This window comes from Aspergillus stella-maris (assembly GCF_047715825.1).
Source record: "Aspergillus stella-maris strain CBS 113639 unplaced genomic scaffold BDV14scaffold_20, whole genome shotgun sequence".
NCBI lineage: Eukaryota > Fungi > Ascomycota > Eurotiomycetes > Eurotiales > Aspergillaceae > Aspergillus > Aspergillus stella-maris.
Genome location: NW_027396814.1, coordinates 60,781 through 87,922, shown reverse-complemented (window position 1 = coordinate 87,922; position 27,142 = coordinate 60,781). Strand labels below are relative to the sequence as shown.

General features: G+C 51.0%; 15 protein-coding genes and 1 non-coding gene across 16 annotated transcripts; 6 read left to right on the top strand and 10 right to left on the bottom strand.

Moving 5' to 3' along the window:
* Window positions 1-64: 64 nt before the first annotated feature.
* Window positions 65-645, top strand: BDV14DRAFT_171315 (50S ribosomal protein L36). Its single transcript, XM_073768372.1, has one exon. It carries the CDS (start codon window positions 240-242, stop codon window positions 558-560), a length of 321 nt encoding a protein of 106 aa, XP_073629216.1. The 5' UTR covers window positions 65-239; the 3' UTR covers window positions 561-645.
* Window positions 646-1,087: 442 nt separating this feature from the next.
* Window positions 1,088-2,807, bottom strand: BDV14DRAFT_199048 (NAD-dependent succinate-semialdehyde dehydrogenase; the record flags this gene model as incomplete). The annotated part of the gene is made up of 4 exons (XM_073773149.1): window positions 1,088-1,205; window positions 1,259-2,528; window positions 2,605-2,692; window positions 2,751-2,807. 4 exons carry the CDS (start codon window positions 2,805-2,807, stop codon window positions 1,088-1,090), a joined length of 1,533 nt encoding a protein of 510 aa, XP_073629215.1.
* A 307-nt stretch (window positions 2,808-3,114) lies between these two features.
* On the bottom strand, window positions 3,115-5,410 carry BDV14DRAFT_46496 (uncharacterized protein). The gene has a single exon (XM_073776831.1). The coding sequence runs from the start codon at window positions 5,195-5,197 to the stop codon at window positions 3,356-3,358; it is 1,842 nt and encodes a 613-aa protein (XP_073629214.1). The 5' UTR covers window positions 5,198-5,410; the 3' UTR covers window positions 3,115-3,355.
* A 405-nt stretch (window positions 5,411-5,815) lies between these two features.
* On the bottom strand, window positions 5,816-8,172 carry nop7 (mRNA-binding ribosome synthesis protein NOP7). Its single transcript, XM_073768371.1, has 3 exons — window positions 8,104-8,172; window positions 7,949-8,047; window positions 5,816-7,883 (listed from the first exon to the last, which is right to left on the bottom strand). Exons 1-3 carry the CDS (start codon window positions 8,123-8,125, stop codon window positions 5,977-5,979), a joined length of 2,028 nt encoding a protein of 675 aa, XP_073629213.1. The 5' UTR covers window positions 8,126-8,172; the 3' UTR covers window positions 5,816-5,976.
* Window positions 8,173-8,308: 136 nt separating this feature from the next.
* Window positions 8,309-9,926, top strand: BDV14DRAFT_171307 (GPI-anchor transamidase subunit GAB1). Its single transcript, XM_073768370.1, has 5 exons — window positions 8,309-8,522; window positions 8,585-8,649; window positions 8,703-8,905; window positions 8,956-9,578; window positions 9,632-9,926. The coding sequence occupies exons 1-5, from the start codon at window positions 8,381-8,383 to the stop codon at window positions 9,868-9,870; spliced, it is 1,272 nt and encodes a 423-aa protein (XP_073629212.1). The 5' UTR covers window positions 8,309-8,380; the 3' UTR covers window positions 9,871-9,926.
* On the bottom strand, window positions 9,632-10,975 carry BDV14DRAFT_46477 (N-terminal L-serine N(alpha)-acetyltransferase NAT4). Its single transcript, XM_073776830.1, has 2 exons — window positions 10,777-10,975; window positions 9,632-10,712 (listed from the first exon to the last, which is right to left on the bottom strand). Exons 1-2 carry the CDS (start codon window positions 10,844-10,846, stop codon window positions 9,919-9,921), a joined length of 864 nt encoding a protein of 287 aa, XP_073629211.1. The 5' UTR covers window positions 10,847-10,975; the 3' UTR covers window positions 9,632-9,918.
* A 338-nt stretch (window positions 10,976-11,313) lies between these two features.
* On the bottom strand, window positions 11,314-13,126 carry BDV14DRAFT_171303 (NADP-dependent oxidoreductase domain-containing protein). Its single transcript, XM_073768369.1, has 6 exons — window positions 12,573-13,126; window positions 12,370-12,516; window positions 12,206-12,310; window positions 11,820-12,157; window positions 11,608-11,753; window positions 11,314-11,554 (listed from the first exon to the last, which is right to left on the bottom strand). The coding sequence occupies exons 1-6, from the start codon at window positions 12,639-12,641 to the stop codon at window positions 11,388-11,390; spliced, it is 972 nt and encodes a 323-aa protein (XP_073629210.1). The 5' UTR covers window positions 12,642-13,126; the 3' UTR covers window positions 11,314-11,387.
* A 155-nt stretch (window positions 13,127-13,281) lies between these two features.
* BDV14DRAFT_46457 (phenylalanine--tRNA ligase subunit alpha) lies at window positions 13,282-15,586 on the top strand. The gene is made up of 2 exons (XM_073776829.1): window positions 13,282-14,822; window positions 14,884-15,586. Exons 1-2 carry the CDS (start codon window positions 13,366-13,368, stop codon window positions 14,975-14,977), a joined length of 1,551 nt encoding a protein of 516 aa, XP_073629209.1. The 5' UTR covers window positions 13,282-13,365; the 3' UTR covers window positions 14,978-15,586.
* A 184-nt stretch (window positions 15,587-15,770) lies between these two features.
* Window positions 15,771-16,311, bottom strand: rps21 (40S ribosomal protein eS21; the record flags this gene model as incomplete). Its single annotated transcript, XM_073773148.1, has 2 exons — window positions 15,771-16,005; window positions 16,280-16,311. The coding sequence occupies 2 exons, from the start codon at window positions 16,309-16,311 to the stop codon at window positions 15,771-15,773; spliced, it is 267 nt and encodes an 88-aa protein (XP_073629208.1).
* A 310-nt stretch (window positions 16,312-16,621) lies between these two features.
* On the bottom strand, window positions 16,622-17,758 carry BDV14DRAFT_199040 (NUDIX hydrolase; the record flags this gene model as incomplete). Its single annotated transcript, XM_073773147.1, has 3 exons — window positions 16,622-17,220; window positions 17,271-17,623; window positions 17,709-17,758. The coding sequence occupies 3 exons, from the start codon at window positions 17,756-17,758 to the stop codon at window positions 16,622-16,624; spliced, it is 1,002 nt and encodes a 333-aa protein (XP_073629207.1).
* A 588-nt stretch (window positions 17,759-18,346) lies between these two features.
* Window positions 18,347-18,448, top strand: BDV14DRAFT_t64. Its single transcript has one exon. It is a non-coding gene; the product is annotated as a tRNA-Thr (tRNA).
* A 2,883-nt stretch (window positions 18,449-21,331) lies between these two features.
* BDV14DRAFT_199039 (uncharacterized protein) lies at window positions 21,332-22,550 on the bottom strand (the record flags this gene model as incomplete). The annotated part of the gene is made up of 2 exons (XM_073773146.1): window positions 21,332-22,395; window positions 22,451-22,550. 2 exons carry the CDS (start codon window positions 22,548-22,550, stop codon window positions 21,332-21,334), a joined length of 1,164 nt encoding a protein of 387 aa, XP_073629206.1.
* Window positions 22,551-23,019: 469 nt separating this feature from the next.
* BDV14DRAFT_199038 (MAPEG family protein) lies at window positions 23,020-23,608 on the top strand (the record flags this gene model as incomplete). The annotated part of the gene is made up of 3 exons (XM_073773145.1): window positions 23,020-23,147; window positions 23,211-23,334; window positions 23,396-23,608. 3 exons carry the CDS (start codon window positions 23,020-23,022, stop codon window positions 23,606-23,608), a joined length of 465 nt encoding a protein of 154 aa, XP_073629205.1.
* Window positions 23,609-23,640: 32 nt separating this feature from the next.
* On the bottom strand, window positions 23,641-25,778 carry BDV14DRAFT_46410 (putative IMP dehydrogenase). Its single transcript, XM_073776825.1, has 3 exons — window positions 25,569-25,778; window positions 25,206-25,514; window positions 23,641-25,012 (listed from the first exon to the last, which is right to left on the bottom strand). The coding sequence occupies exons 1-3, from the start codon at window positions 25,756-25,758 to the stop codon at window positions 23,871-23,873; spliced, it is 1,641 nt and encodes a 546-aa protein (XP_073629204.1). The 5' UTR covers window positions 25,759-25,778; the 3' UTR covers window positions 23,641-23,870.
* Window positions 25,601-26,256, top strand: BDV14DRAFT_46427 (oxidoreductase, short-chain dehydrogenase/reductase family). The gene has a single exon (XM_073776827.1). The coding sequence runs from the start codon at window positions 25,767-25,769 to the stop codon at window positions 26,100-26,102; it is 336 nt and encodes a 111-aa protein (XP_073629203.1). The 5' UTR covers window positions 25,601-25,766; the 3' UTR covers window positions 26,103-26,256.
* Window positions 26,257-26,496: 240 nt separating this feature from the next.
* Window positions 26,497-27,091, bottom strand: BDV14DRAFT_46407 (DUF952 domain-containing protein). Its single transcript, XM_073776824.1, has 2 exons — window positions 26,721-27,091; window positions 26,497-26,663 (listed from the first exon to the last, which is right to left on the bottom strand). Exons 1-2 carry the CDS (start codon window positions 27,003-27,005, stop codon window positions 26,547-26,549), a joined length of 402 nt encoding a protein of 133 aa, XP_073629202.1. The 5' UTR covers window positions 27,006-27,091; the 3' UTR covers window positions 26,497-26,546.
* Window positions 27,092-27,142: the final 51 nt, after the last annotated feature.

Genomic DNA, 27,142 nt, shown 5'->3' with positions numbered 1-27,142 from the left:
GTATACTGGTATAATAGGTACCTCCCTCCTGTACAGGCAATCGACCAATCAGAACCCCGTAACCCACGGTCTCGGAACCCGGCAATACCATAGCTCCGCCCTATTTTCCGAACCCTCAGCCAACCCGCAAGGTGACCGCGAACGCCAGGCGACAAGACAAGAGCAAATCCAACCCCGATACAACCCAAAACACATCGAGAGCTCGACAGTGCTCGAGTCTCGCCCCGACCTTCAACGAAATGGTCTCCCTCCGCTCCCTCCTCCCCTCGTCAACCGCCGCCCTCCGCCAATTTCTTCCCCGACACAACGTCCTCAACCTCAACCTCCGAGCCCTTTCCCGGCCGTTCTCGCAATTATCACAGTTCACAGTTAACAATGGATTGAGGCTGCTGCGGTCGAGCAAGGAATCTACGTCTACGACGAATGGCGCCGTTGCCGCTGTCTCTGCTGTTAGGCAGATCGAGCAGATGCGCGGGATGAAGACGAGATCGTCTGTTAAGCGGTTGTGTGATGGGTGCAAACCTGTTCGGAGGAAGAACCGGGTTTATATCATCTGGTGAGTTTTCGAGATACTTCAAGTCTTTTGAGGTCAGGGAGTTGGTGCTAATTGGTATTGCGTGTAGCTCGAAGAACCCGAAGCACAAGCAGCGTCAGGGCAAATAGATGTGGTGTGATTGATTGACTGATTGCTGTTGAGAATGGAAAGAAGACGATGATTCAATTGAACCTACCCGAATGCCTTTCGCCATTTAGTTCGAAAAACGCCTCATCAACACTCGCATTCTGGTTCTGGTTCTGGAAATATTGTACGGTTCAATGGGACATGACACCCACTGGTTGCGGCGCATATGTTCTGTATTGTATTATTTGCATGTAAATTAGATTTGACAAATACCATTTACCTCTTAGTTCAGTTGGTGTTGGTGCCTTTGCCTCTATCTTCGTCTCTGTCTCCTGTATCCTGGAGAGACATAAAGTTGAGTTGCTACGGATTTCGAAAATGTTCATCGATGATTTATTCATTCACGCTAAGATCATACGAGGCACCGCATCCAGCAGCACCGATATATTGTGCTCTATATATCACTCATCCCTGCAGAGGTTCGCCCATGCCGCCGAAGGTGACGCTCTTGATGGTAAGGAACTCCTCAATACCATACTTGCTGCCCTCACGGCCGAAACCACTTTGCTTGACACCACCAAACCTGCACAGCTGATTAGCCTCATACTCCGAAAAAACTGCGAAGAAACAACTTACGGAGAAGCAACATCACTAATCAACCCCGTGTTAGCACCAACCATACCAACCTCCAGCGCCTCCGCAACACGGAAAATGCGCTTGACGTTGCCAGAGAAGAAGTATCCGGCAAGTCCAACCTCAGCCTTGTTAGCAAGCTCAACAACCTCCTTCTCAGTCTCGAAGGGGAACAAGCCAGCGACAGGGCCGAACGTCTCCTCGGAGGCAAGCTGCATGTCCTTAGTCATGTTTGTGAGAACGGTAAGGTCGTAGAAGTTAGATCCCAAGTCAGAGAGTCTCTGGCCACCGGCGACGAGCTTAGCTCCCTTCGAGACAGCATCTTGGACGTGCTGGTCGACCTTGTCGACGGCGCGGTCGTGGATGACGGGGCCGTGTGTAATTCCCTCTTCGAATCCAGCGCCGACCTTGAATTCCTTGACCTTTGCGACGAAGCGCTGGACGAATTCATTGTAGATGCCCTTCTGCACGTAGATGCGGTTTGCGCAGACGCAGGTTTGGCCGGAACTGCGGAACTTGGAAGCGATTGCACCGGCAACTGCGGCGTCGAGGTCGTCGACGTCATCGAAGACGATGAAGGGGGCGTTACCGCCGAGTTCCCATGAGACCTTCTTGATGGTTGATGAAGATTGCTTCATGAGGAGCTTGCCGACGTTTGTTGAACCGGTGAAGGAGACCTTGCGCACATCTTGGTGTGTGGTAATCGTCTCACCAACTTCAGGTGTGTTTTTGAGGGCCGTGACGATGTTGACCACGCCCGGAGGAATACCGGCGCGCTTTGCCAGCTCCGCAAGGGCATTAGCAGTGAAGGGTGTCTCTCCAGGTGTCTTCGTAACAACAGTGCAGCCAGCCGCAAGAGCTGGTCCAATCTTGCGCGTAATCATAGCGGCCGGGAAGTTCCAGGGTGTAATTAGACCGCAGACGCCGACGGGTTGCTTCAATGTGATAACGCGGTTCCCAGGCACAGAAGCTGGGATGGTGTCGCCGTAGATGCGGGGTGCCTCCTCACTGAACCACTCGAAGAAGCTAGCGGCGTAGTTGACTTCTCCTTTGGCGTCTGCGAGCGGCTTGCCGTTCTCCCATGTGATTAATGTGGCCAGGTCTTCGGCGTTATCCATCATGAGTTGGTACCATCTTCGGAGCATGCGGGCGCGCTCGCGCGCCAGCGTTGTGCGGAATTTGGGGAAAGCTTCGTTGGCGGCCTGGATGGCCTTCTCGGTGTCTGATACGCTAAACTCTGGGCATGTTCCGATGAGCTTGCCTGTAGCGGGGTCTGTAGAGCGAGGCAGAAGCGCTCGTTAGCAGCTGCGTTTACCGACAACATTGTGAGCTAACAAGGGCGCCCATACCATGGATCTCGAATGTCTTCCCTGACTCCGCATCCACCCACTGGCCGTTCACAAACGCCTTCTGGATGAACAAAGACTGGTCTTTCAGCTTCAGGGAGGTATTGTTAGCCGAATCAGCAAGAATTGACCCAATGATTGTTACTCACCGGAGGCACATTGTACCCCGTCGCATAGAGCCGTTTTGGTAAGTTGTTGGAGGGCATTGTGTATGGGTAGCGTGGTCGTGGTCGCAAGAGCTGCCGTGATAGAGGGCGTAAAATCTTCTCCATCTCTATATATCCCTAATTTTTTGGAGAAGGTCGGGAGAAAGACCGACAGGAGCGGTTCGCTTTTCCTTTATGAGGGCTCGCGAGCGGGGAGCCGCGGAACTTGGTCGTTTGGAGTAGCACGTTCCGAGAAGGATTGGACGCGATATTTCTTCCCCAGCTAAAGAAATAGAATTGAATGTTCGAAAACTGCTTTTTGAGAGCTTCCAAATGCCAGAAGCTTGTCTATTAGCTGGATTCTTTGCTGTTACTCCCGCCGAGGGGAGCTATATATCACGTGACTGTACGTCATGATGAGCCGAGGGGCAAGTCTCTGATTGGTTCAGTGGTCCGTGAGCTTATCAGAAATGGATGTGATTGGCTCAAATTGCCGGTTTTTACAAAGTAAATCGGCCTCGGGCTTCTTTGCGATGGAGTAAAAAGGGCAGTTTAACAGTTTATTCGTTGTTGTTGGGATTATTATTCGTAATTGCACACACATATCATTATTCGGATACATCAGAATTGTACCCAGATTGCACTCCGCTGCGACTTTGCGCTTTGTTATCTTTTGGCTGGTAGCTCGGGTGCATCGTTTTAAGATGTTGGTTGAGGTTCCATCGTCGCGAGAAGCCCTTCTTATGCCGGTTGCACTTTTTAAAGGGACAGAACAAAGGTTGGTCCTTCTTGATGTTGTCCTTCCTAGAGAGCAATGCGTTGCCAGGGCGCTTGGTAGGTGAAGAAGTGGCTCCCTTTTCAAGAGACGCAGGACGAGATGCGAAGTTAGAGCGTGGACGAGATTCATCGCGCTCCAGCGATGTCAGATTGTTCCGTGTAGACGTCCAGTCAAGCATGCCCTCCATGAATTGTGGGCCAGGGTCTTCGAGATTCATCGGGGGTTCCATGTCCTCGCCGAGTAAAGCGGAGAATCTCTGTGTAGCACGCTGAAGTACGGCTGGCGGCAGGCCTATCAAAGAAGCAACACCTGCCACATCTCTCCAATCAGTCAAAGTCGTCTCCCCATTCTCAACTGTAGAAGTAGAGCTTGCTCTGTTTCTTGATGCATCGGCACTATTGTGGCTCTGCTGAGATGACTGGGACGCTCTTCTTGTACGCTTGCGTCCTCTCGAGAAATTACGTCCCGGAGCTTTCTGTGTTGCTCTGCTGTTGGATGACGAGGCACGCTTGTGAATGTTTTCCGCATCTGAAGCATCTTCTTCTCGGCCATTTACGTTAAATGCCAACAAGGAGCTGCGTGCGCGCTTTCGACCTCTTGATCGGCCTCTGTTGGACCGGCCGTAATCATAACGTGAAGCCCCATGGAAACGATGGAGTCCCAATAGGAGATTCTCGAACTGGGTGATGACATTTCGAGTAAGGGGTCGTAATTTTCGTCTCGATTCATCTTCGTCTATCTGGACAATGGGACGGAGAGGCTCCTGGGGATCCTCCCGCTCGCTGTCCAACACTTGGTCCTCGTCCTCGCTTGGTTTATCGACATCCATCTTGCCCTCCGTCTTGAGGTTTGGCCCATCGGTATCCGACTGGCCAAAACTCCGTCTGCCTGGAAAGGTCGCTGGAGCCCATTCTCTTGACTGGAATCTTTCTTTTGCTGTTTTCATCAAGAACGCCGTAAGACTCGCTTCAAGCTCCGCACTTGGCCGAGGGTCGGTCCTCATCCTGAAAGTCCACTTGTCATCCTCTAGCCGGCGGAGGCACTCATCCGCACGAGGTACTTCGTCGCTAGGCATCGGCCATGCTGTCCATTCTTCCAGAATATCGGGCAGCTCGCTGTTGCGAAAGTCACCGTCTTGAGGCTCACTTTCATCTTGATCTGCTGTCTCAGCTCCCTGTGACTGCAGAACATGTGCACTGTAAAGATGAGCTGCCAGATCCCTCGCGCCGATATCTCGAAGGGCAGTCGCGATTTCTCTATCCTCCCGTGTGAGATCCAGCCACAGCTGCGCCGGGCCATGGAACTTGTTAGGACGATAAGGCTCCGGTGATGCAGAGCTTTCAGAACTTCCTCGGGTCTTCAGTACAGAGGGTGCAGGCGTTGAAGGTATTGAGCGAGCAACAAATCCATCCTTCTTCGGGGAGATAGTCGGCTCCCTGTCGCTCGTCTGTATGTACTCTAGGTTATCGCCAGAATCCTCGTAGTCGATGGCCTGGCCGCCACGGGCCTGGGCGTCAAAATCGGATTCATCTATGTAATCATCCTGTTTTAGACGTAGGTGCTCGTCTTGATCTTGAGTCTCCTGACTGAAACCACCAAACAATGATTGATACGGTTGTGCAGATGGTGGCACGCCTGAGTGCTGTGATTGGCCGTCCGAGAAGAAGGACATGCCTCGAGCTTCACGGAAGCATGGGCGTCAGGGGCCAGCTCTGGAATAAAGTGAAAGTATCCGAGTGGCGATAGTACAGCATATGAGTAATTGCGGCCGCACCCATGGGCGCGACGTGGTGAAGAGAGCTCTGTACAGTCTCGAGCTTGATTGTTTGCGGATGATCCGTCATTTTTTTCGGCGATAAGATAAAGTCGACTGAGTTTGTCCAGTTTGCATTGATGTAAGTCATGTGATATATGCTCTCTGTTGGAGCATACTGCCATTCGGTACCGCCTGCCCCTAGGGGCTCGACTTTGCTTAGTCATTACTTAGTAAGCTAGATATCTCTGATAGGCGGCCAACCGACCACCCAATCATAGAGGGCATCCATCGCTTCCCACACTCTCGAGGCTTCCTATGACCAGTCAGACGGGTATCGCGTTTGCCGTGAATCGTGGCGGCTAGGCGGGAGCCGGCAGATCCTTCTCTGAGAGAGACCACTCGAGACTCCTAACAAGTACTACCTGACTGTCGTAGAAAAGGCTAAGGCCAATAAAAACGAGCACAGATCACAAATAGTCTGAACGAGAATATAGAAATTAGGATGCGCTCATGCGCTTGATGGTCGCTTAAGACTGAAAAGAAAATGTGTATGTTTATGCTGCATTCTATGTAGAAGAGGCTCAGAGCACGAGTCTATTGACATGACACATAAGATCAAATACGCCTAAACTACCATCAATCCCATATTAATCGACGGATATCATTATATCACACAACTTTTAATGCATCGTCCTTCATTTTTGCTCCCCCTTCTCAAACTTTCTCCGCTTGGACCGCAGCTTCGCCGACTCATCGGCAGTCTTCTTGTTCGAGTACATCATCTTCTCCAACAGCTTGCGCTTCTTGCGACTCATCATCATCTTCTGTCTCTCGAGCTCCTCTTCCTCCTGGCGCTTCTGGGAAGCCCTCTTCTTAGCCTGGGACTTCTTCTTGGCGGCGGATGCGTCGGCAGCGTTGCCAGAGGAGAAGGGAAGACCGGCAGCCTCAGCCTCGAGTTCCTTCTGGTGCTGGGTGCGGGCCGTTTCTTCCTCGTCTTCGGATTCAGAGCCAGCATCGACGTCCTCAATGCCATCAAACTCTTCTTCCTCCTCTTCTTCGCTGTCGCTTTCGTCGTCGTCGGTGCCGGCAACGTCCATGCCGCCATCAACAGACTCGTCTTCAGATCCCTCCTCTGATTCAGACTCCGTGGCCTTTACAGCAGCTGGCTTCTCCTCATCAGCCTCCCCCATCTCTTCATCGCTCTCGTCTCCGGCAGCCTCGGCTTCACCCTCCATTTCCTGCTCGGCCAAGCTGGCACGAGGATCGTAACCACCCTTCTTAGCCTTGACCCAGGGGCTCAGATGAGGAGGCAGGGTCTCGCCAGGTGCGTAGAGATCAGGGCGAAGAAGCTTGCCCTCGTTGATGGAATCCCAGATCCATTGGGGCTGAACGTAGGTACGACCGGGGATGCGGGTGCCAGGTCGTACTTTCTGTGTGGCATCGCCACCTTCAGCAGCCGCAGGGATGGCGGGGAGAGCTGACTCGGGCAGGGCGGGACGATCGACGATCTGGTGGGTGATGCGGGGATCGGCCTCATTGTGAGTGAAAGCACCATCGCCGAGGACGGTGTCCCAGCCGATGCGCTTGCAGCCGAAGGCGCGGAGGATGAACTCAAGAGGAGCCTTGGGGGCCTCACGGGAGATGTAGAATGTGAAAGGAGAGAAGAGTGCGCCGGCCTGGTCGCCGCTAAGGTCGGGCTGGGGAAGCGTGTCGGCCTCAGGAGCAGCAGGCTCGAACTTGTCGATCGCATCTGTAGCTTCCTCGGCGGCCTCGGCGGTTTGTTCGCCGCTGACCTGGTCCAACTTGGCCTTCTTGATGACCTTGTCGACCTTCTTCTGGATCTCGGCGGAAACCTCCTGGTTGGTGTTATCGTTTGATGGCTTGTTCTCGATGGCCTTGGGAGCGTCTCCAACTGTGCGACCTTCCAGAGTGAAAGCCGCCAGTTCCGCACCGTTCTCATCACTTCGGGTATCAAACTTCGGAGGGTATCGGAGACCAATGGAGGAGTACAGGCGGTAGTTGACGAAGCCCAAGAGGGTGGTGTAGAATTCAACAAAGGTGGCCATGATACGGTAGTCGACATCGCCGTTGACCCGCTGCACGAATCGGTAGGGAACGAGCCACATAATGTCTTGACCTTGAATCGTAGCCTGGTAGTAAATACCCTTGATTGAGAGGAAAGACTTGCGGAGAGAGTTGGTGGTGATCAGGTAGTGCTGGAACTCGTGGGTAACTCGCTGGCAGAGAGCAATGGTCTTAGGCGGGACATGGTTGGAGGAAGGCAGGTTCGCGAAGAGGAAAAGAAGGGAAAGCGCATCATCGAGATCTCTCAGGGCGTCAATGAATGTCGGGTAACGCTCCTTGATGACATGGTCGAGAGTCAACTTGGGCGCATGGTTCTTCTCCAAGCGGGCCGCATCGCCAACTTCGCCACGACCAAGAGACCGAGCAATCTTTTTCGCGAGCGCCTTCTGGTCGCGGAACTTCCGGAGAAGAGGCTCATGGAGGAGGTACTGGATATCCTTGGTGTAGTAGAAGGTGGTGTTTTGAGTAGAAGACTTGGAAGCCTTCTTCTTGCTGCGAGGCTCACGGGGGTAAATTCCTGATTGCTGTCAGTCTTGTCTGTCACGCTTCCAAATCAGAACACCGCGAACAGATATAACGCACCCTTGAAAATGCATAGTCGACGGAAATCTGGCAACGAAATCTGAAGTTTACGCACGGCCTGCGTTCTGGTGATATAATTTTTGGCCTGGCCGGAGGTACCTGGAAGACGGAAATTAGAAACAGGTTGTTAAAGTCATGCAGAGACGGTATCTCACCCTTCTTCTTGATTTTAGCCATGATTGCGACAGTGGTGGTGGAATGGGGAAAAGATGTGAAGAAAGTCTTCTGGACTTCCAAAAAATTGAACTTTTTTTCCGCAGCGAAAAGCTCGGGTGGCCCGTGCACCGAACGCCCGCGGAGTCTTGGCACGTGAGAGTTTATGGATTGTGGACAGGTGGAGAGCAACCACCTTGTCGGACAGCCTCATTCATCCCTGGGAAGGGGTCTTTCTTGCACTGTTCTGCGCGGCCTCGACGGTATATTCAAGCCAACATGCCCGTCGATCGCCGAAAGGTCGCTGTGTTTGGCGGTGCTCTCGCCTTGCGAGTCCTGCTCTTACTCCTGTTTCCCTCCCTGCCTGATTTACTGACTGGCCGAGTGGAGGTGTCGACACCAGTCACCAGCTTCAAGAGGCGTAAGTATTTGATCAGAGATTTGCTCTTGTTGGTCGAATAGCAATTGACTCGAAGGATACAGTCCAGGAAGGTCTCTTCCTCTACAACCGCAATGTGTCACCTTACGACGGAGGCGTCTTCCACCAGGTAAGTAGCGGGGATCAAGTACTCAGGAGCTCTGCTAATTCTCTTGTACAAAGGCTCCGCTTCTCCTTCCAATCTTCTCATTGTTGCCAAATGCTCAAGAATATCCTCTTCCGACTGCCCTGTTCTACTCGCTCGTTGATCTGCTCAATGCGAACGCCCTAGTCACCATCTCCGACTCCGCTCAAGCAAGGTCTGGCCGACTGTACACGTCAATACGGAAAGACATTAAGTGGGACGGAGCTTTAGTTGCGGCATGGTACGACGAGAGCTTGTAAATTGGGATTATACGGTACTGATATGGAATAGGTTCTTGTTCAACCCCTTCACCATCGCAACCTGCCTTGGTCGATCGACGGCAGTATTCACCTCGACCGGGATCCTTTATGCGCTTTCCGCGGCAGTTCAAGGGCAGACTCTCAATGCTATGTTTGCACTGGGCCTGGCGTCGTATCTGTCAATCTACCCCGCCCTTCTTTTCATACCTCTTGTCCTTCTCTGCTATGACCGACAGGCTCAGCGCAGCCAGAGCTCTCCCTCAACCGTTCTGTTCGTGGTCAAACACTTCGGTATCTTTGCTTCAAGCATTGCCGGACTTCTTGGAGTGTCGCTGCTCATCATCGGGGATCTCTCTTCCCTCATCTCTGCAACTTACGGCTTCCAGCTGCTCGTTCCGGACCTTACCCCCAACATCGGTCTCTGGTGGTACTTCTTTATTGAGATCTTCGATTCCTTCCGTGACTTCTTCCTCGGCGTCTTCTGGCTCCATTTGGCAGCGTACGCGGGTAGTCTGACTGTGCGACTGCGCCGGCAGCCCTTGTTTGTTGTCACCTCACTACTGGGGATTTTTGCGGTCTTCAAGCCTTATTCGAGCATCTCAGATGCCTCGCTATATTTCGCTATGCTTCCGCTTTACCGACATCTATTCCCTTGTAAGTGACCATACACATTAACCTGTGGTCCCAATACTGACTTACGGATCCAGTAATGCGCTACTCTTTCTTCTCCGTTTCGGCTATCCTCTACGCCTCATTACTCGGCCCTGCATTCTACCACCTCTGGATCTACGCCGGCTCAGGAAATGCCAACTTCTTCTACGCAATCACTCTCGTATGGAGTCTTGGCCTCTCGCTCGTCATTGCAGACACGATTTTCGCTGCTCTTCGCGACGAATGGGAACAAGAAAACCCTGAGAAGCGCGGGAAAATAGTCAAACAAGTGTAAATATACTATTTCATCTATACAGAGTTCATTAATATTTAGACAGCCCAACTAGCGCAAGTTTTTGGACATAATCAAATAATCTGCTTCCTTCACTGTTCCATTCCTCAGCTTCCGCGGTCGCGGCGAGTTCTCATCTTCTTCATATCCAACCCTCTCGTAGAATTTGATTGCGCGCTTGTTCGATTTGAAGACCGTCAGCATTGTCTTCTCAAGTCCTACGGCCTTCCCTATCCGCTCAAATCTCTGCATCAACTCCTCACCCAGCCCTTGCCCCTGCGACTCGGGCGTAAGATGAATCTCGTAGCAGTAGAGCACCTCGTACCCGTCTTCGTACGTTACCATGAATTCAAGGAACCCCGCAAATTCTCCAGCTCCATCTCCATCTCTATCTCTCTCTGCGTCTTCGCCGGAACCATCCCCCGCGCTTGAGCTCGCATCTGCGCGTCGTCGCAGTATCATGTACTTCATATCAGGAAGCTTCATCTCCTTTCTCTTCTCAGACGCCGACCAGCCCATGCTAGAGTCTTTGTATGCAGCTGAGGATGTTGACTCGATGAGATCAAAGCATAGGTCTAGTTCTGACGGTGGGATTGTGGCTGCTGTGTAAATTGATAGGTCGTGTGAATCGGTTTCAGTTTCAGATGAAATCGACGTAGACGTAGAGGAAGGTTCATTTTCTTCATACTGAGCCTTCTTTGTCCTCTCATTCTTTGTTTTTCTCTCTTTCTGGAATCCTAGTTCAGAGGTTGGGATGTATGACGAGACGAACTCCTCCCGAGAGAGCTTATTCGTGCGCTCCACGAGCGGGAGGGGTTTCTGTTTCTTCTCTGCTGGTTTTTTATCTGGGGATGATTAATAAATCTATTTCTACACAAAGATGTAGTGCTATCATAGTATGGTACTCACCAATACGAGCCCCAAGCACTGCATTGAATTTCTCCCGGACTTTTCGTGTCGCGCGGCGGGCGGGTGGCATGGTGGTGATTTGGGAGAGTTCTCTGCTGAAGGACAACGCAAGGCAATAAAGAAGATAAGATGAGATGTTTGTAAGATGTCAAATTAGATGCGTCTTAGGCATGGTTGGGGATGGTGAGTGCTTAGAAGTTGATGGGGATGGATACTTCAACCACGCGTCAAAAATGAGGTTTAGCTCCGAAGTATAGGCACAACCCTCGAGGTAAAATTTATCAAATTTAGTAAACAACAGATACAGAAGAAAAAGAGAGAAGTCAAGAGCTCTGTTTTGTTTTCTATTCTATCGAATACCATTTCTAACGGATCGCCCTCGTGCTATTTGGTTTTATTCCTGGATGGCCGGAATATATATTCGACATCCATTGTCTTGCTTTTAGCGCAGCTTACCAGTAGTGTGATATTTCCTCTACAAAAACTCTGAACAAATGATTACTTTGATTCAGGATATCTTCAACCTGTTGAATATGTCACCGAACAAGGCCTAATTTGTTCGAGCTTGCCTCAAGCTCACGGTATATACTAGCCCTAAGAACCGTTCAGAATTATGCAGCAGCCCGCAGGCCAGCGGCATGCTCCTCAGCTCGTCGCTCCGCCTCTTCAGCTCCCAACTCCCCGAAAACATCAATACCCCAACGGAAGGGGTAGTTGTAGCGCTGGTTTTTGTCGAGTTTGTTAAGAGCTTCGAACTCAGAATCCGGAATCACGAAGTCTGGTAGTGTTAGCCACTGGCTGGAATACAACATCTCCTTTGCGAGAACTTACCTTGGAAGTTGCTCTCAATACGAGAAGTAGTAACACTCTTTGGCAGAACGGCTGTGCCACGCTGAACAGCCCATGAGATTAGGACAGCTGCTGGATCCTTCTGCAAGTCGGCGGCAATCTCTTGGACAATTGGGTCATCGACGACTCTGCCGCGAAATTTGTTAGCAACGATTGGGGAGGACTGCAATTCCCATCGGGTAGAGGATGATTACCGAGGTGCATTGTAAATGTTGTTTCCAAGCGGGCTGTATGCGACTGTAAGAATGTTCTTGTCTTTAGAGTACTGAGTGAGCTTGGCTTGCTGCAGGTATGGATGAGCCTCGATCTGGTTGACAGCAGGAGGAATCTCCGCAGTCTTCAGCAATTCCTCAAGTTTTTCGACTGTGAAGTTGCTGACGCCAATACTCCTGATCTTGCCCGCTTTGACAAGCTTCTCGAGGACTTTCCAGGCATCGGCAATCGGTACATCGGCTAGACGAAATCGCTTCGAAACGGGGTCGATTGGGGTCAAAGTCTCGTTTGTGTGCTCGAATGCGACGGGCCAGTGAATCTATGATTTGTTAATATATTCCTCTCGAAAGACAGTGTCCCGACCTACCAGGTATAGATCAAGGTAGTCCGTCTGCAGATCCTTCAACGTCTTGTCAAGCGCCTCTTCAATGTGGTCCGGGTGGTGATGGGTGTTCCACAGTTTAGACGTAATCTATCAAGGACTCTGTTAGCTTTGAGAGTCATCGGGAGAGGCGCGACTGAGCCACTGACAAAGATCTGGTCGCGTGGGACACCGGACTTCTTCCAGCCATTGCCAACCTCGTTCTCGTTAAGATAGCATGCGGCGGCATCGATATGGCGATATCCTGCGCGTAAAGCAGATTCGACGGCGCTCTCAACTTCGTGGGGTTTGGAGAGCTACTCTGCTAGTATTCAGGGATCAGAAACAAGGCGTATGGGATTGGTAAACACACCCATGTTCCCAGGCCAATTGCGGGAATCCTGTAGCCCGAGTTGAGCTTGAAAAAACGCCCGAGAGACATGGTGCAGAAGCTGAAGTGTATGGTGATGCTTCAAGAGAGAAGAGGATGAAACTCGTAGGGAAAGAGCCCAGACCAGCTGGAAGGGAGGAGGAAGGTACCCCTCTTGTATTGTAGTAGGCGGATCGCCGCAAGCACTCCGATCATAATAGCTAAGCCATACTATAGGGCCGGTTGATTGCGCAATGCGACATCCACCATGACTATTTGGAGAACCCGCTAATGTAGCCTACATTGTTGTTGCGTGAGCGTAAGGCAAGCTATCATTACCGAGTTCCAATTTCAATGTAGGTCGCATTGTCCACAGAATACTTTTAAAACCAGAGCTGATTTGTATACAAGTTGCGCAAAAACTACGGGCAGATGCAACTGTAAAGCCGGCGCAGTTGTGTTGCTTGTATACACGCAACTCACTATCCACAGAGAGCCTTAAAGCATGACACAGCGTACATGCTTGGATAGAGGACAGCACTTAAGTCTGAAAGTATGTATCGAGGACAATGAACTTAGAGCGAGTGAAGTATAAACAGAAGACGGAGGGGCAGGCGGGGCAGTCACGGGATGACGCACTTGGCACAGATGCCCCGCCGTAATTTTGGTGGCCGAAAAAGAAGTGGGCGGGATGCTCTGAGTCAAGCGATATCTCAGGCTCTGGTCGACTCTACCACCGCTTTCCACGCACTCTCTCCTCAAGCCGGTCACTGCGCCGTGACATACAACTGCAATCATGGCCGCCGACCTGACGAACTCCGTTCTGGAAGCCCTCTCCACCGCCGAGGGCTCAATTCTCTCCAACGAAGCCTTCCCCTCCCACCCCTCACTCAATGTCAAAAGTGCGCTCGATCGGCTGTCCTCGCGGGACATGGTCCAATATGAAGCTATTAGCAAGGATGTCTTGGCTCTGACAAAGGAGGGTGAGGGTGTTGCTTCCAATGGCAGTCAGGAGGCCAAGGTTTTCGAGGCTGTCCTCGCCGCCATGGATGGATTGAAGATCAAGGATGTCGCAGGAGTTGTCGGAAAGGACGTTGCTCAGATCGGGCAAGGAAATGCCTTCAAGAAGGGCTGGATCAAGAAGGACGGCGACGTCTTCCGCCCCACGACCGACTCCATCGTGGACGAAACCAAAGCCAACCTATTGAAAATCAAGGAGACCCAGACTCTGGCTGACGACAAGGCCGTCACGGAAATGAAGAAGCGGAAGCTCATCACCGTGCAAAAGGCCATCACATACAAGATCTCCAAGGGACCAAAGTACGCCAAGGAGCTGGTCAAGGAGGAGACGGACCTGACGGCCGAGATGCTCCAGAATGGATCTTGGAAGTCTGCCCACTTCAAGCCCTACAACTTCAAGGCCAAGGGTGCCCCTACGCCCTCTGGTGCCTTCCACCCTTTGAACAAGGTCCGCCAGGAGTTCCGCAGCATTTTCTTCGAAATGGGTTTCGAGGAGATGCCCACCAACCGCTTCGTCGAAACCGGTTTCTGGAACTTCGATGCCCTCTTCGTCCCTCAACAACACCCTGCTCGTGATCTCCAAGATACCTTCTACATTTCCGACCCCCTCACAGCCGACCCTCCCCGTGAAGACCCCGAGAACGACCCCCACAAGCCCAAGAGCGTGATGAAGTCCACGACTCCGGAGAAGAAGCTTGACTACAAGGAATACTGGGACAACGTCCGCCAAGTCCACGAGAACGGCAAGTATGGCTCCATCGGTTACCGCTACAACTGGGATGCCGACGAGTCACTGCGCCTTGTCCTCCGCACACACACCACCTCCATCTCGACATACATGCTCCACAAGCTGGCCGCCAACCCGCGACCCGCAAGATACTTTAGTATCGACCGTGTCTTCCGTAACGAGGCCGTCGATGCCACTCACTTGGCTGAGTTCCATCAAATTGAAGGAGTCATTGCCGACTTCGACCTTACCCTTGGCGGTCTCATCGGCTTCATGGAAGTCTTCTTCGCTAAGATGGGCATTCACCAGCTCCGCTTCAAGCCCGCGTACAATCCCTACACCGAGCCCAGTATGGAGATCTTCGGTTACCACGACGGCCTCGGCAAGTGGGTTGAGATTGGTAACAGCGGTATGTTCCGACCGGAGATGTTGGAGCCCATGGGTCTGCCTAAGGACATGAGAGTTTACGGATGGGGTCTCAGTCTGGAGAGACCTACTATGATCAAGTGAGTATAGTCAAAAGCCCCTGAATTTCTTCCGAAACTAACACGAACTTCCACTCTTTAGGTACGCCGTCAGCAATATCCGAGAACTCCTCGGCCACAAGGTCGACCTCAACTTCATCGAGACGAATCCCGCGGTGAGATTAGAGAAAGATTAAGGAGCTTAGAAGAGGAAAAAAGAACGATATGATATGCTACGCAATTGGCGATTTCTCTTCGCCATGAACATATAGAGACTATGCAAAAAGAATCAAGAGCACGATATACCCTTCCACTTATCATTCTCCGGAATGTTCTTCCGATGAAAAGAAGCTTGTTGAGAATAACTAGAATGTCCCACCCGTATCTGTGCCGCAGCGCACGTCTCTGCAGAAGTGGCTCTTCAGCAGGCGGGTATAGCAGATAATCTTGGGCGAGATTAGATAAAACTACGATTGTACCTCCTCGCTCATGGAGGAGCAGATGATTGTCGCGGGGACATTCGATCTGGTCCGGGTGAGGAGGTATCGAGTTGGATGAGCCCGTAAAGTCCATAGAAGAGAGGGGGATACAAAGGGCCGGTCCAAAGGCTTTATAAGAAAACATTTAAGTGAAAAACGTTATAAAACCAGGGATCGAGTGTTGTAATGCAGTCAAGAATGAAAAGGAAATGAAGTGGAATGGAATGAAATAGATTTGATTGAACTTGAAAAAATCGATTTCCTCGATCAAATTTTAATTCCTTAAACTGAACATCGTATCAGGCGTAGGATCAGTGGCTACCAACATGTTTGTATGTCCATGTATGTAAGCCATCTGGTCTATCACATCTCATCTCATTCCTGCACAAACGAAATGAAACAACATTAGCCTCTCACATTCCACACCCTCAATCAAACTTTTGTCTGAGTGTGGGCGTCAACTCACCATTCCATTCCATCCACCCGACGCAACCCAAGTCAGACGGCACATTTACCGCTGACGGGAAGCAGTCCACACGTTCCGGATGTAGCCATCGCGCTGAGTGAGGCGGTTAAGGGAGTCGTCAGACTCGCCGCGGGCACGGATGAAGCCGCACAGAGCGTAGGTCTGGTTTTCGCCGGTGTAGCGGCCGTTCTCGTCGACCTTGCCGATGGAGATCTGGACGGAAGCGTGGTCGTTGGCCTTGATGATGCGGTTGGTGGCGCTGCACTTGCGGGGGACGTAGCTAGAGGAGAATGAGTGTTAGTTGGATTGTCTTGATTGTCTTGATTGTGCTGGATTTGTTGGTCTTGACTTGGATTGACGGTTTAGAGAGGAGCGAAGCGAAAGCAGCGAGCAGAACGAGCTGCGGGATCAAATCGCGCAGAGATTGATCGTGTCGTTTCATATCCCATTGTCCTGCTCGCTCACTCCATCAAGCGCAATCCTCCTCTCCTGAGCCATTCAATCCAACCCATCGACCAATACCACCAAAATCCGAATCAAAAGAAGGCACATACAGATCGACGATTTCTCCCTTCTCGTTCTCCATTTTGGCGGTTGTGTTGTCTGAGGTCGACGACGAACGGTGATAGACTGAGGTGCGCTGCGGGTTGGACTGAGCGGTCGTTGAACTTTTGGCGGGCTTCGATGGTTTTCGGGCGCCGGTTCTGTGGGTCATGTGATTTTTGTCGAGGGCTTGTGGGACCAATGTGGCGGTGCGGTTGTGGAAGATTTAGTTGTGGCTTGGTCGCTGAGGGAACTGTGGCTGTTAAATTCTACTCTGGTGCCTTAGGTTTCAGGCTTCTATTTCATGGGGGTAACGTTCATTATCTAGTATGTACCTATCTTGTGTATTTCTATTATAGATTGCCCTTCTTACCGGGAAAAAGATCTTTCTTCCAGGCCAGACTAAGCTCGCGAGCACTACCTTTCTCGAAGCGCAGGAGAACCACTCGCTCAGATTCTCCCTTGCGATTCGTGTCTTTCAGCTCCGGACCAGGGTGATCTAGTAGCATGACCACTCGTCCGTCCTCCGCATACTTGCCAATCTTCGGAGAGATACACTTCTCTGTCCAGGATGGGCTGCCAGAGTGTGCAAACTCTATGAGATGAGTACGCCTCCGCTGTAGTTCCTCCGGTGAATCCGTTCGAGGCTCCCTATCCAGGAACTGTGCTGCCAGCTGTAACAGGACGAATTGTGGTGGGAAGAGGATAATATCTCCCTGCGCTGCTTTATTCAGCCACTCTGATGCAGGAAGAAATTGAGCTTCGGCGATCTCGACCCCGCCGTCACTGGTGGGGATTTGAATCTCCTCGCGCTCGCCTTCCATCGGAATCTCGTTCAATAGCGACTTCTCTGATTCAAGTGGTAGGGGTAGAAAGTATAGATACATCTGTGTGGTGTAGCGCTTTGGAACATTGATTGGTGTGACCCATCGGGTGAAGGGAATTAGGTTGTCTAGTTTGGCATTAGCAAATTCGTAGGCGTGAGAAGGAAGGTGGTCTGACCTATATCTGGCACAGCAGCCATATTCTGCTCTGCCAGCCATTCTAAAAATGTAGTCTTTTTCTGATGAATTTCGCGTCTACCCTTCTCGCGGTCCTCTTCCTTAACAGCGAGCATACCACCAGAGCTTACGTCCTTGGCGAGGAGAATGCCGCTCTCCTCGAACAGCTCTCGAATAGCGGCATTACGATACCAAGTCGCATCCTCGTGCCTCTTTGCATCTCCGGCTGGTGGGCATCGTCCGTCTTGGAGCGATAGATTGCCTCCGGGAAAGACATGGGCAGACGCGAATGACGTAGATGTTTGCACACGGTGCAGAAGAAGTACTTCGTTCTTTGGCGATATCAGGACCACACTGGAAAGTGTCAGAGCACATTATACGTGCGATTCATAGCAATGAGTTCAAATCCGCGATTGAGTTCCTCGCGCATGGTCCATACCTTGAGCTGGGCCTAGGGTCGGCCGGCGGCTTCTTCTGCTTCGTTGCCATGTTCCGCGACGAGCTTGACTGTGATGGTGACGTAGATGACTTATTTCTGGATGGGAAAGATGTTGCGATAATGGCAAGATGATGTGGTTTAGTTGGTCGGATGTATGTAGAAGACAGTAAACCTGCGCAGCGTTGCTCCAGTTGGTGGTGCATTAACCGGGCAGCCGGAGACATATGGGGAACAGGGGTCATCTCTCCGCAGCAACACGGTTCATACACAGTACAAAGGGGAATGGTTGGATCTCGATCGTCGCGTGGGTTGTAGAACTAGAAGGAACAGGAGCTTGGAGCCGACGCGGAACCGAGGTCCAGCCCCGCGTTGCCGTCAATGATCGTCCGCCTAGTTTGTATACAGACTTGATGTGGTACTGTAGAAGAGATCAGGGTCAACGATATTCTACGATAGTGTTAGACATGTTTACATGCGGCAATAGCTTGATAACTCAGAGGAAGGCTTGGTGTTCCTCGAATGCTTGCTTAAAACCAGTATGCTAAACGCAGTATGCTACTCCTGTACTCCAGAGCATGCGATCTGAATAAAACAGATATGGAATATAAGTGCAGAATTGAGAACCTAAGGCATTCCATGCCTTTGTGGCTCAGTGGTAGCAGCGTCGCACTTGTAAATCCCTGGCATCAGGGTTTATTACTGCCATGCGAAGGTCCGCGGTTCAATCCCGCGCGGAGGCAACCTCTTTTTGTCTTTTTCTTTGTTTTGTTCTTTGAGTATTCTTTTTAGGATTTGTCCTGATCACGGACCGTAGAATCAAGGGAAAGGAAATCGGAGTAGAATCCCGCGTAGGCAGTTCTGTAAGGTAGGAACGATGGACTATAAATATACATAACCAGCAAACGCTCCACCATCTTCACTGTCATCATACCACTAACAAGGATTCCCAGAGATTATGAACTTGTTTTTAATTTCGTAGGGCCCCATAATTGCCATCGCTTCTTATTCCTTTCTAAAAAAAAAAAAAGAGCTTCGAGGGATTGATTTCCCTCGAAAAAGCTCAGTGATGGTCGGTGGTGGAGTGCTCCGCTGTGACTCCCCTGATCCTATTTCAAGTCAGCCCTACGTCCTCTTGTTGGGGATTCCTGCCCAGTGCCCTGGCATTGATGAGCATGCTAAAGATAAAACTGAGTTCATTTGATGGAGTTTGATTCCGGTATCAATTTTGAGTTCGAAACGTACATCATGCGCATGGCTCGGAACAGGGGACCAAGGGGTTGGAAGTTAAATGCAAGTCACCCTGCTCTTGTGGTAATTAAACTAAAGTGACTCGAGAAGCCGGAATTCTATTACATTGCTTGTATGGAAGTTATTAAACACCGTCATCGATGTGAGCTCAATAGTGACGTGCCGTAATGGATGGCAGAAAGAAAGCCCTAACCGGTCATCACGAGACACGTCTCAGGATGATTCATGAATTGGCAAGAGATACTGCTTCTAGAACAACTTCAATAATAACCGTAGGCTTACCTTACCCAAAGTCTAGGAACTCAATTTATGTTCCTCGATTTCCAGGCCATGGAGTTCCTCTCCGGTAGAGTCTATTAACATTCACGGTCTGGGGAGGATTCACTCTTGACTTCACTCCGTCCTATAGGAAACAGTCTCTAGGTGGGCGGCTGTCACTGCAGAGGAGGAGTCCGCCACCTTGATGCTCCACAGGAACTGTGTTCCAGCTTCTCTGTTCTTCCCATATAAACTCCCCGTTCCTCCCCTCTTTCCTGCCCCTCTCCATCCTTCTTGCAACTACCTTATCCTCTTCCCTTTGCTTCGAGTTTCTGTCTCTCCACGTCATATTCCGGCTACAAGTGTCTACTGAATAACGTTCACTGGACGTGGCATATGGAATTTGGGGCAGTCGGCTTGCTTGGGTCGTCCTTTAGTCAATGATTCACTCCTTCAGGTGTTGAATCATGGCAAGCTGGCTTTCCCTTCCGGTCTTAGCAGCTTGTGATGCTGACTGCAGACAGTTCTAGGACGACTCTCTGGTGTGTGGCTACTGTCGGTGGGAGGCAGGAATGGTGGGCAGGACCCAGGAGGGGCTCTGCGGTTGTCAGCAGTAGGTCTTTATTCTTATCAGCCCTCTATTCTTATTACGCTCGTGGTAGGGTGGTTGGGAAGAGCGTACGGGATGGCTTTCCCTTCGAGGGACTGTCGTGAAATCCAGACAGCCAATACCTTCCGAGGTGGCCCAATCTGATGATCTGTCCGGCGTCTTCTGCGCATGGGAGCTAGACCCAAGGGGAGATACCGGACTTGTCTTTCTTTCTAGGTTTCTAGGTTCGTCGCTCTTGACTCGATCTCTCGGGCCTTGGAGGGTGGCTGGGATGGCCCAGGGAGTAGACGACCCTACGCACCTTCGAACCGTGTAAGACATTCTTAGCATAATTCACCGAATATCATAAGACTGACATACCTGCAAGATACCGATCTCGATAACCCCCGGGTCTGGGAGGGTGGTAGGGATGGGTCAGGGAAACCACGACACTGCACACTGTAGAACCGTGTAAGAGATTTCTGATACGGTGTACTGATCTATAAACACTAACAGTTGTAAGATACCGACCACGATACCCCACGGCTCTGGCAGGGAGGCAGGGATGGGCCAGGGACAACAACTTAGGTACGCATGCCCTCTCTACCCACCCTCTACCCCATTCCCATATCATTATCTCTACTTTACTATCCTATACTCTTGCCTCTACACCCCTTCCTGCGTTTCTTTCTATACAATCTTTTGTTCTGCGTCTTGTTCCGCGTTGCTTCTTCTGCATTTTACTTCCTGCACTCCCTTACTAATTATTTTTCTTTCATTCATCCTTTTTGCATCTGCTTCGTTCTACATCTGCTTTTTTTTTTGCGTTCCCTAACTTTCTTGTCTATCTACCCTGCTCTACCTCTACCTACTGTACTGCATTTGTTCTTCTTTACCAGCTCTTCTCTGTCTTCTCCACTCCAACCTAGTGTACTCTCTGCCTGCTCTACTCTACCCACTGTACCCATTTACTCTTTCTTCTACCTTCCTATCTCTTCTTCTTCTTCTTCTTCTTCTTTGTACCCACCTTCTTCCTTACCCTCCACTATACTTTCAAGTCACTCACTCACTCACGCACTCACTCTACTAAGTACCTTCCTCCCATGATTCGATGGGATTGCTACCAACCAGAGACAACTAATCACCTGATAGACTCTCTCGCATCTGAGGGCAATCTCCCAAGGCCTTGGTAGGGTGGCAGGGTCGGGCCTGGGACTTGGTTTTGTGTTTGTAGTGGAAAACGTGAGTTGCTATCTATCTTCCTTGACTTTGTTTGACTTTGATTGGATGGATGGCTGCTAATGTTTGCTTTGCTTCTGTATACTTGGTCTATCTGGATGCTGTGGGTGAGATGTTAGGTTGTGTTGCGGTGCGGTATGGTAGGTTAGTGTGGGTAGGAGATTAGGGCTGAGTGGGCTTTGAGTTGAGAAAGTCATATATATACAGCTGGCAAACACATAAATAACATCATCATCACCACCATCAGTTTCAATTCATCTTCACCTCCACAAGATACTCAATAGAAAAATCACCCCACAACCCCCAAAACCAACCCCCCCTCCCCCCTCCCCCTCCTAGCCCGATCACACCGTTCCACAACCCCCCCCTCAAAAGCCCACCACCACCTCTCAAAAACCAACTGCCCAATCTCCCACCCATCCGGCTCAAACACATCCCCATTCGCAACTCTAATCCCCTCACCACCCTCATCCTCCATATCATACGCGAACCCTAGTAACCCCATTGGATCCCGCGCCGCCGCGGGCCGTAAGTGAGGCGGGAAGTTGAAGATCTGGATTAGTTTATCCCGCGTACTGGGCCACGGGAGGATATCGAGCATGGGATGGTGAGGGAGGAGAAGTTGGGATTTTGTTGGGCGGAGGTGCCTGGGGAGGGAGGTGTATTGGGGTTCTGTATTTGGTCCTGTTTCTTGAGATGTGGAGGGTAATGATGATGAGGTCAGGGCGAGGCAGGTATCTCTCCCCGCTGGATTTCCCTTGTAGAATGGGCTTATTGCTGTAAGGTCCCAGAGCATGTCGGCGACGCCGAGCCGGAGAGCGACTTGCATTGCGGCGTTTAGAAGCTTGACGCGGGGGACTTCGAGGAGGGTGTCGTCGGGGAAGGTGAAGATGGATGATTCGGATGTTTGGAGACAGTCTGAGAGCGTGGGAGTGGATGTGTTTGTGAGGTGAGTACTTGCTGGATTGGGCCAGCTGAGTGACTGACATTGGGGATTGGGATCTTTTCCAGAGGAGTCTGAGCTGATGAAGGCTGGGGGAGATGGGATTATGAAGGGATTGTCATCTGAGAACTGTGGTATGAAGGAGTCCGGTGCTGATAAAAGGCAAAAGAACAGTGGATCTGGTGATTGATGTATGGTTGGAATGGGGTCGCTCAGAGTATCTTTAAGAAGACTGTCATCAGAATCCTGAAGAGGCGGTCCTGTGTTATGCCCAAAGGCTGGAGACGTTTCTTCTACTGTAGAAGACTGCAGGGTCCCTAGGTTGCTGCTGCCCACGGTTAACGATGCTTTATCCGCCTGTCTCTGGACTTGTCTTTGCAGGGTCTGTAGACGATCCTTCTTTCGTTTACCTATTATCTTAGACCAGAGTCTAATCACCAATATACAGGAAGATGAGGAACATACGATAACGTCTCTGCGCCAGGACATTCAGTATCCTTTTCCGCTCCGCCGCATCCTCCGTTATGTCAGGCACGGCCAGGTCACTTCCCCGCTTGTCCGACATCAAGAAATACCAACCGTTTTCAGTAGCGGTAAAGCGTTATTGATCTTAGTATCGGAAAGAATAGAGAGATGTGGTTGTCGAGCCCAAGTTGGCAGAAGCGTGGGACAGAGTCGGCGGGAAAACATAACGTTAAGCCACTAGGATGGGAACACGAGGTCTCTTATACGAAAGTAACCGTAACTCTTTGAGCAGAACCTTGGCTGCTGACATTATGAACTGTCAACGGCAGCTGGTAATCTCGAATACGAGCTTTGGTTGGCTCAATGCACTAAAACACGAGAGGCATTATGGTACATACTGGCAGCCCTCCTCGTTATGGGATCTCAGGACTGATGGATATGTTGTCTCAGAATTGGGTTATATAAAGCTGTTAAACTCAGCAGTGATCAACAAATTTAAGCACATACCCGATAACAACAAATATTTCTCATCAGCAATTTTGAATCAAACTAAGCCCTAACTCACCACCATGTCTACCTCAACCACAAACTACTCCTTCCACTCCATCGCCGCTGCATACGGCCTCGCTATGGTCCCTCACGGCTACTATTTTGTCAAAATGATGGCCAACGCAAACGGTGCAGCCTCAAACATTCTGTATGCACAAACTACCTGAACGTGCTTTGCTACCCAAAGTCTAACTCTAGTCCTACAAAACAGCCCCCGCGAAAACCTCACCATTCTCAAAACCAAACTCCCAGCCAAAGTCTGGACCTCCCTTGCCAAAGCGCATGGAGCCCATTTGAACGCAATGGAGAACCTACCTCTCTTTGCTGCGGCCATGGTTTGTACACCCACCTGCATACTACTCATAAAGACTCATTTGCTAACGGGGTGTGATATAGCTCGCTGGTAATGTTGCCAAACTGCCTGCTTCTGAGCTTAATACCCTCTCCCTGGAATACCTTGGTGCAAGGCTGCTGTATATGGCGGCTTATATGGGTGCTAGGGGGGAGGCTTTTAGTTATGTTAGGACGGGTCTGTGGGCGTGGAGCATTTCGATTCCGTTGCTGGCGCTTGTTCAGGCGGGGAATGCGCTTGGGGTTGGACAGGAGTAAATTGATCAGGATGTGATTTCGGAGTTCTTTTACTGCATTGTTCAGGGTTACTGTTTTAATGGACTACGAAAAATACTTTGGTATGCTTAATGGATAAGAAAGTGATAGAACAATCAGATGTGTATTCCTCTCATAACTCCTAAACCTCATGCCATACTTTTTCGAGTTCATGGAAAAAACATATCGTCGTAAAACAGACAGAACCAAAACCAAGCAAAAAAACATTAACAAGAAGCAAATTATTCTACTCAAGCTATTACCACTAAGAGTAGAGCTTCTTGTCGTAGCTGTGCAGACCGTGGACATTACCCTCAGTCATGGCACTAGCGCTACGGACCTCAAAGCGGACAAAGCCATTGTTGACGCCCTCGTGCAAGTCATGGAGAGACTTGACACCAATGTCCTGCAGCGAGTGCTGGACACCAGCAACAAGGTAAGGAACGAACTTGGTGACCGAGCCGCGGTCCAGCACGGAACCGGCAACACCTTGCGCAACGAGCACGCGGTCCTTCTCGGAGAAGTAGCGAGCGGTACCGGCGTTGCTGGCCTTGCTGTCCTTGTTGTTGCCGCCGGCCTTCTTGTCCTCCATCGCGGCGATGGAGCCCATGCCGCGGTAGGCCTTGACGAGCTGGCCTTCGTTGCTGACGAAGTACTCACCGGGGGACTCGGTGGTACCGGCGAGCAGACCGCCCATCATGATGGTCGACGCGCCCATGGCGAGACCCTTGACGATGTGGCCGACGTTCTGAATACCGCCGTCGGCGATACAGGGGACGCCGAAGCGGGCGGCGAAATGGGAGACGCGGCGGACGGAGAGGGCCTGGGGCCGGCCGACGGCCATGACTTCCTGGGTGATGCAGGCGGAGCCGGAGCCCATACCGATACGGAGACCGTCGACGCCCGCGGCGATGAGGGCGGCGGCTTGGTCGCGCGTCACGACGTTTCCGCCAATGACGTCGATCTCAGGGTATGTCTTCTTGACGTACTTGATCATTTCAATCTGGTACATGGAGTTACCCTGGCTGGAGTCGAGGATGACGATGTCAAGACCAGCCTCGACAAGGAGCTTCAGACGGGTCTTGTCTTCCTCACGGGTGCCGATGGCGGCGGCGCAAATGAGCTGCTTGGAGGCGGGGAGCTTGGAGGCGAGGGGGTAGTGGAGGTTCTTCATCAGATCGCTGCGAGAGAGCAGGGAGACGAGGTTGCCGTTCTCGTCGACGATGGGGAGCTTGCCCTTCTTGGAGGAGCGGAGGACTTCGTTGGCCTCGGCGAGGGTGGTGCCGGCGGGGGCAGTGACGAGGTCCGTGGACATGATGGTTGTGACGGAGTCGTTCAGATCGTGGTGGAATTGGATATCACGGGTGGTGACAATACCAATGAGCTTCGAGCGGAGAGTACCGTTTTCTATGAGCGTGATCAGTTAGCTTGACTGCTTTGCTCATTGTGGTGTGGAAAATATCCAAGAGATAAGAATAAGAATCAGATGTAATCTGTTTCTCTACACGGCAACTTTCGTCGCTTCGGTGGAACGAAAGTTATATAAGAGATAGATGGAAATCATCATGAAAAGGGAAGAGTGCAAGCAAAACAAACTTACCAGTAACTGGGAAACCGCCGAATCCCCAACGGGCCTTCAGGTCCTTGGCCTCACCGACGGTGGCCTTGGGAGAGAGAACGACGGGGTCAAGGATGAAGCCGTTCTCGTAACGCTTAACCTTGCGGACCATCTCGGCCTGGTCTTCCGGGGAGCAGTTGTGGTGAATAACACCAAGACCACCGAGAAGAGCCATGTGGATGGCCATGTTGTGCTCAGTGACAGTGTCCATGGGCGAAGAAAGCAGAGGAGCCTTCAATGTGACACGCTTGGTGACGGGAGTGTCGAGGGAGACATCGGAAGCAGGGAAGCCTTTCCATCGAGTTCAGTCACTGAACGAGGTTGAGGGACCAGCACGAAGCTTACCGATATATCCCGGCAGAACGAGGAAATCATTGTAGGTCAAAGCACCGTGCTTGTCAGAGTCAAGGAGAGTGTCGACATCAAGACCGTCCTTGGTCTGGTAGTCCTTTTCCAGGATCTCCAGAGCCTTGGTGTGGTCCTGGAACTCGGCGTGCATGGCTCTACCCAGAGCGTCACCGTTGGCAATCGGCATTTTGAAGAATGAGAGGTCTACGGTCTCTATCAAAACGCGTAGATGTGAATAAAATAGAGAGAGATAATAATCAACAGATCGACGATAGAAACGTTCTGTTGATGGAGAAGGTCTTCCTTTCCCAAAGAAAAGAAGAAGAAAAGAAAAAGAGAAGAAATTTCAGAGCAAAAAAAATGGTGTACAGGCTCTCTCCGCCGCGAATCAACCATGCCGAAACCGGCGTAGCGGGACCCTGCAGTTGTTCCTATTGGCCGACAGACGAAGCTCTCAGGGCGGTGAGGGAGGGGGAGGCGCTGATTATTCATCCACCCCACCGCCAGTTGCTCAGGCACAAGAAGTCATAGTGAGGGGTTCATCCAGTTGAGTGCTGGTACCTTGTGTGATACTTATTAGAGTAGTGTCCTCTGATAATATTGGCAGATAGCCAGAAGAACTGCCTGTTTTTCAAGTACATCCGTCGATTGTAGGTGTCGCGTGTGTCACGGACTCACGGAGCTCTCTCCCGATAAGCCTGATTGATGCAGCGGCCTGCAGGTCCGCGTCCGCTCAAGGCGCATCATGATGGGGATTTGGGGTGTGACCAACCTTGGAGCCTGACAAAGCTAGAAACTAAGCATTTACATAGTTTCATGGAATTTTCATTCGTTCGGATATGTCGTTCAGAGTTCATGATGTCGTGCACAGCATGAGCGCGGGAGTAAATAAAACAGAAAAATCAAGACACTGCCGTTATGTACAGACAGTACAAGCATCAATCATTGACCGAGATTATCGAGATTCCCAGTTCCTTAATACCGGAGCCATGGCTTCGCCGCAGCGAGTGGCTTGTCCCATCCTTCCTCGTTCGTCCATACGCCAATGCTCTCCACCTCGTCCCTACCGAGCTTGAGGCCGTTGTACAGATGCTATGCGCGCAATAAGTCTCGAGGTACACAATGGACAAATGCGCAGTTCAAACTCACAGGAAACAAGCCCTCGTCCGGCCGAGGCCCGCAGACACGGCCTTCAGGGTCTTCGAATCGGATGTCTCGTGCTACACGTTCGTAGGGAATCCTCAGCACATAAACGAGAGGCTCATCTTTGAAGAACAATTTCAAAGTGTTGGGGACTTGAAGCGCGGTAGACAAATGCACAAAGCCGGATTTCTGATCGAGCTCACTGACAGGTAGCCGCTCTGGGAGAGGCTCCCGGACAGGGGCGGTTGAGGGAACGAGCTTATATAGGTAATAGGGCTCTCTTTCGTCCATTTTGATGGGTTTGTGGAAGTCAAGATTGAAGGTCAGCTTGAGAGGGGCAGGCGGGAGACAGCAGGGCGAAATGAAAATGACGAGATGGATGCTAGTGGTTATAGTGCCAAGTCTTGAGCTTAATGCTGAAGAAAGTC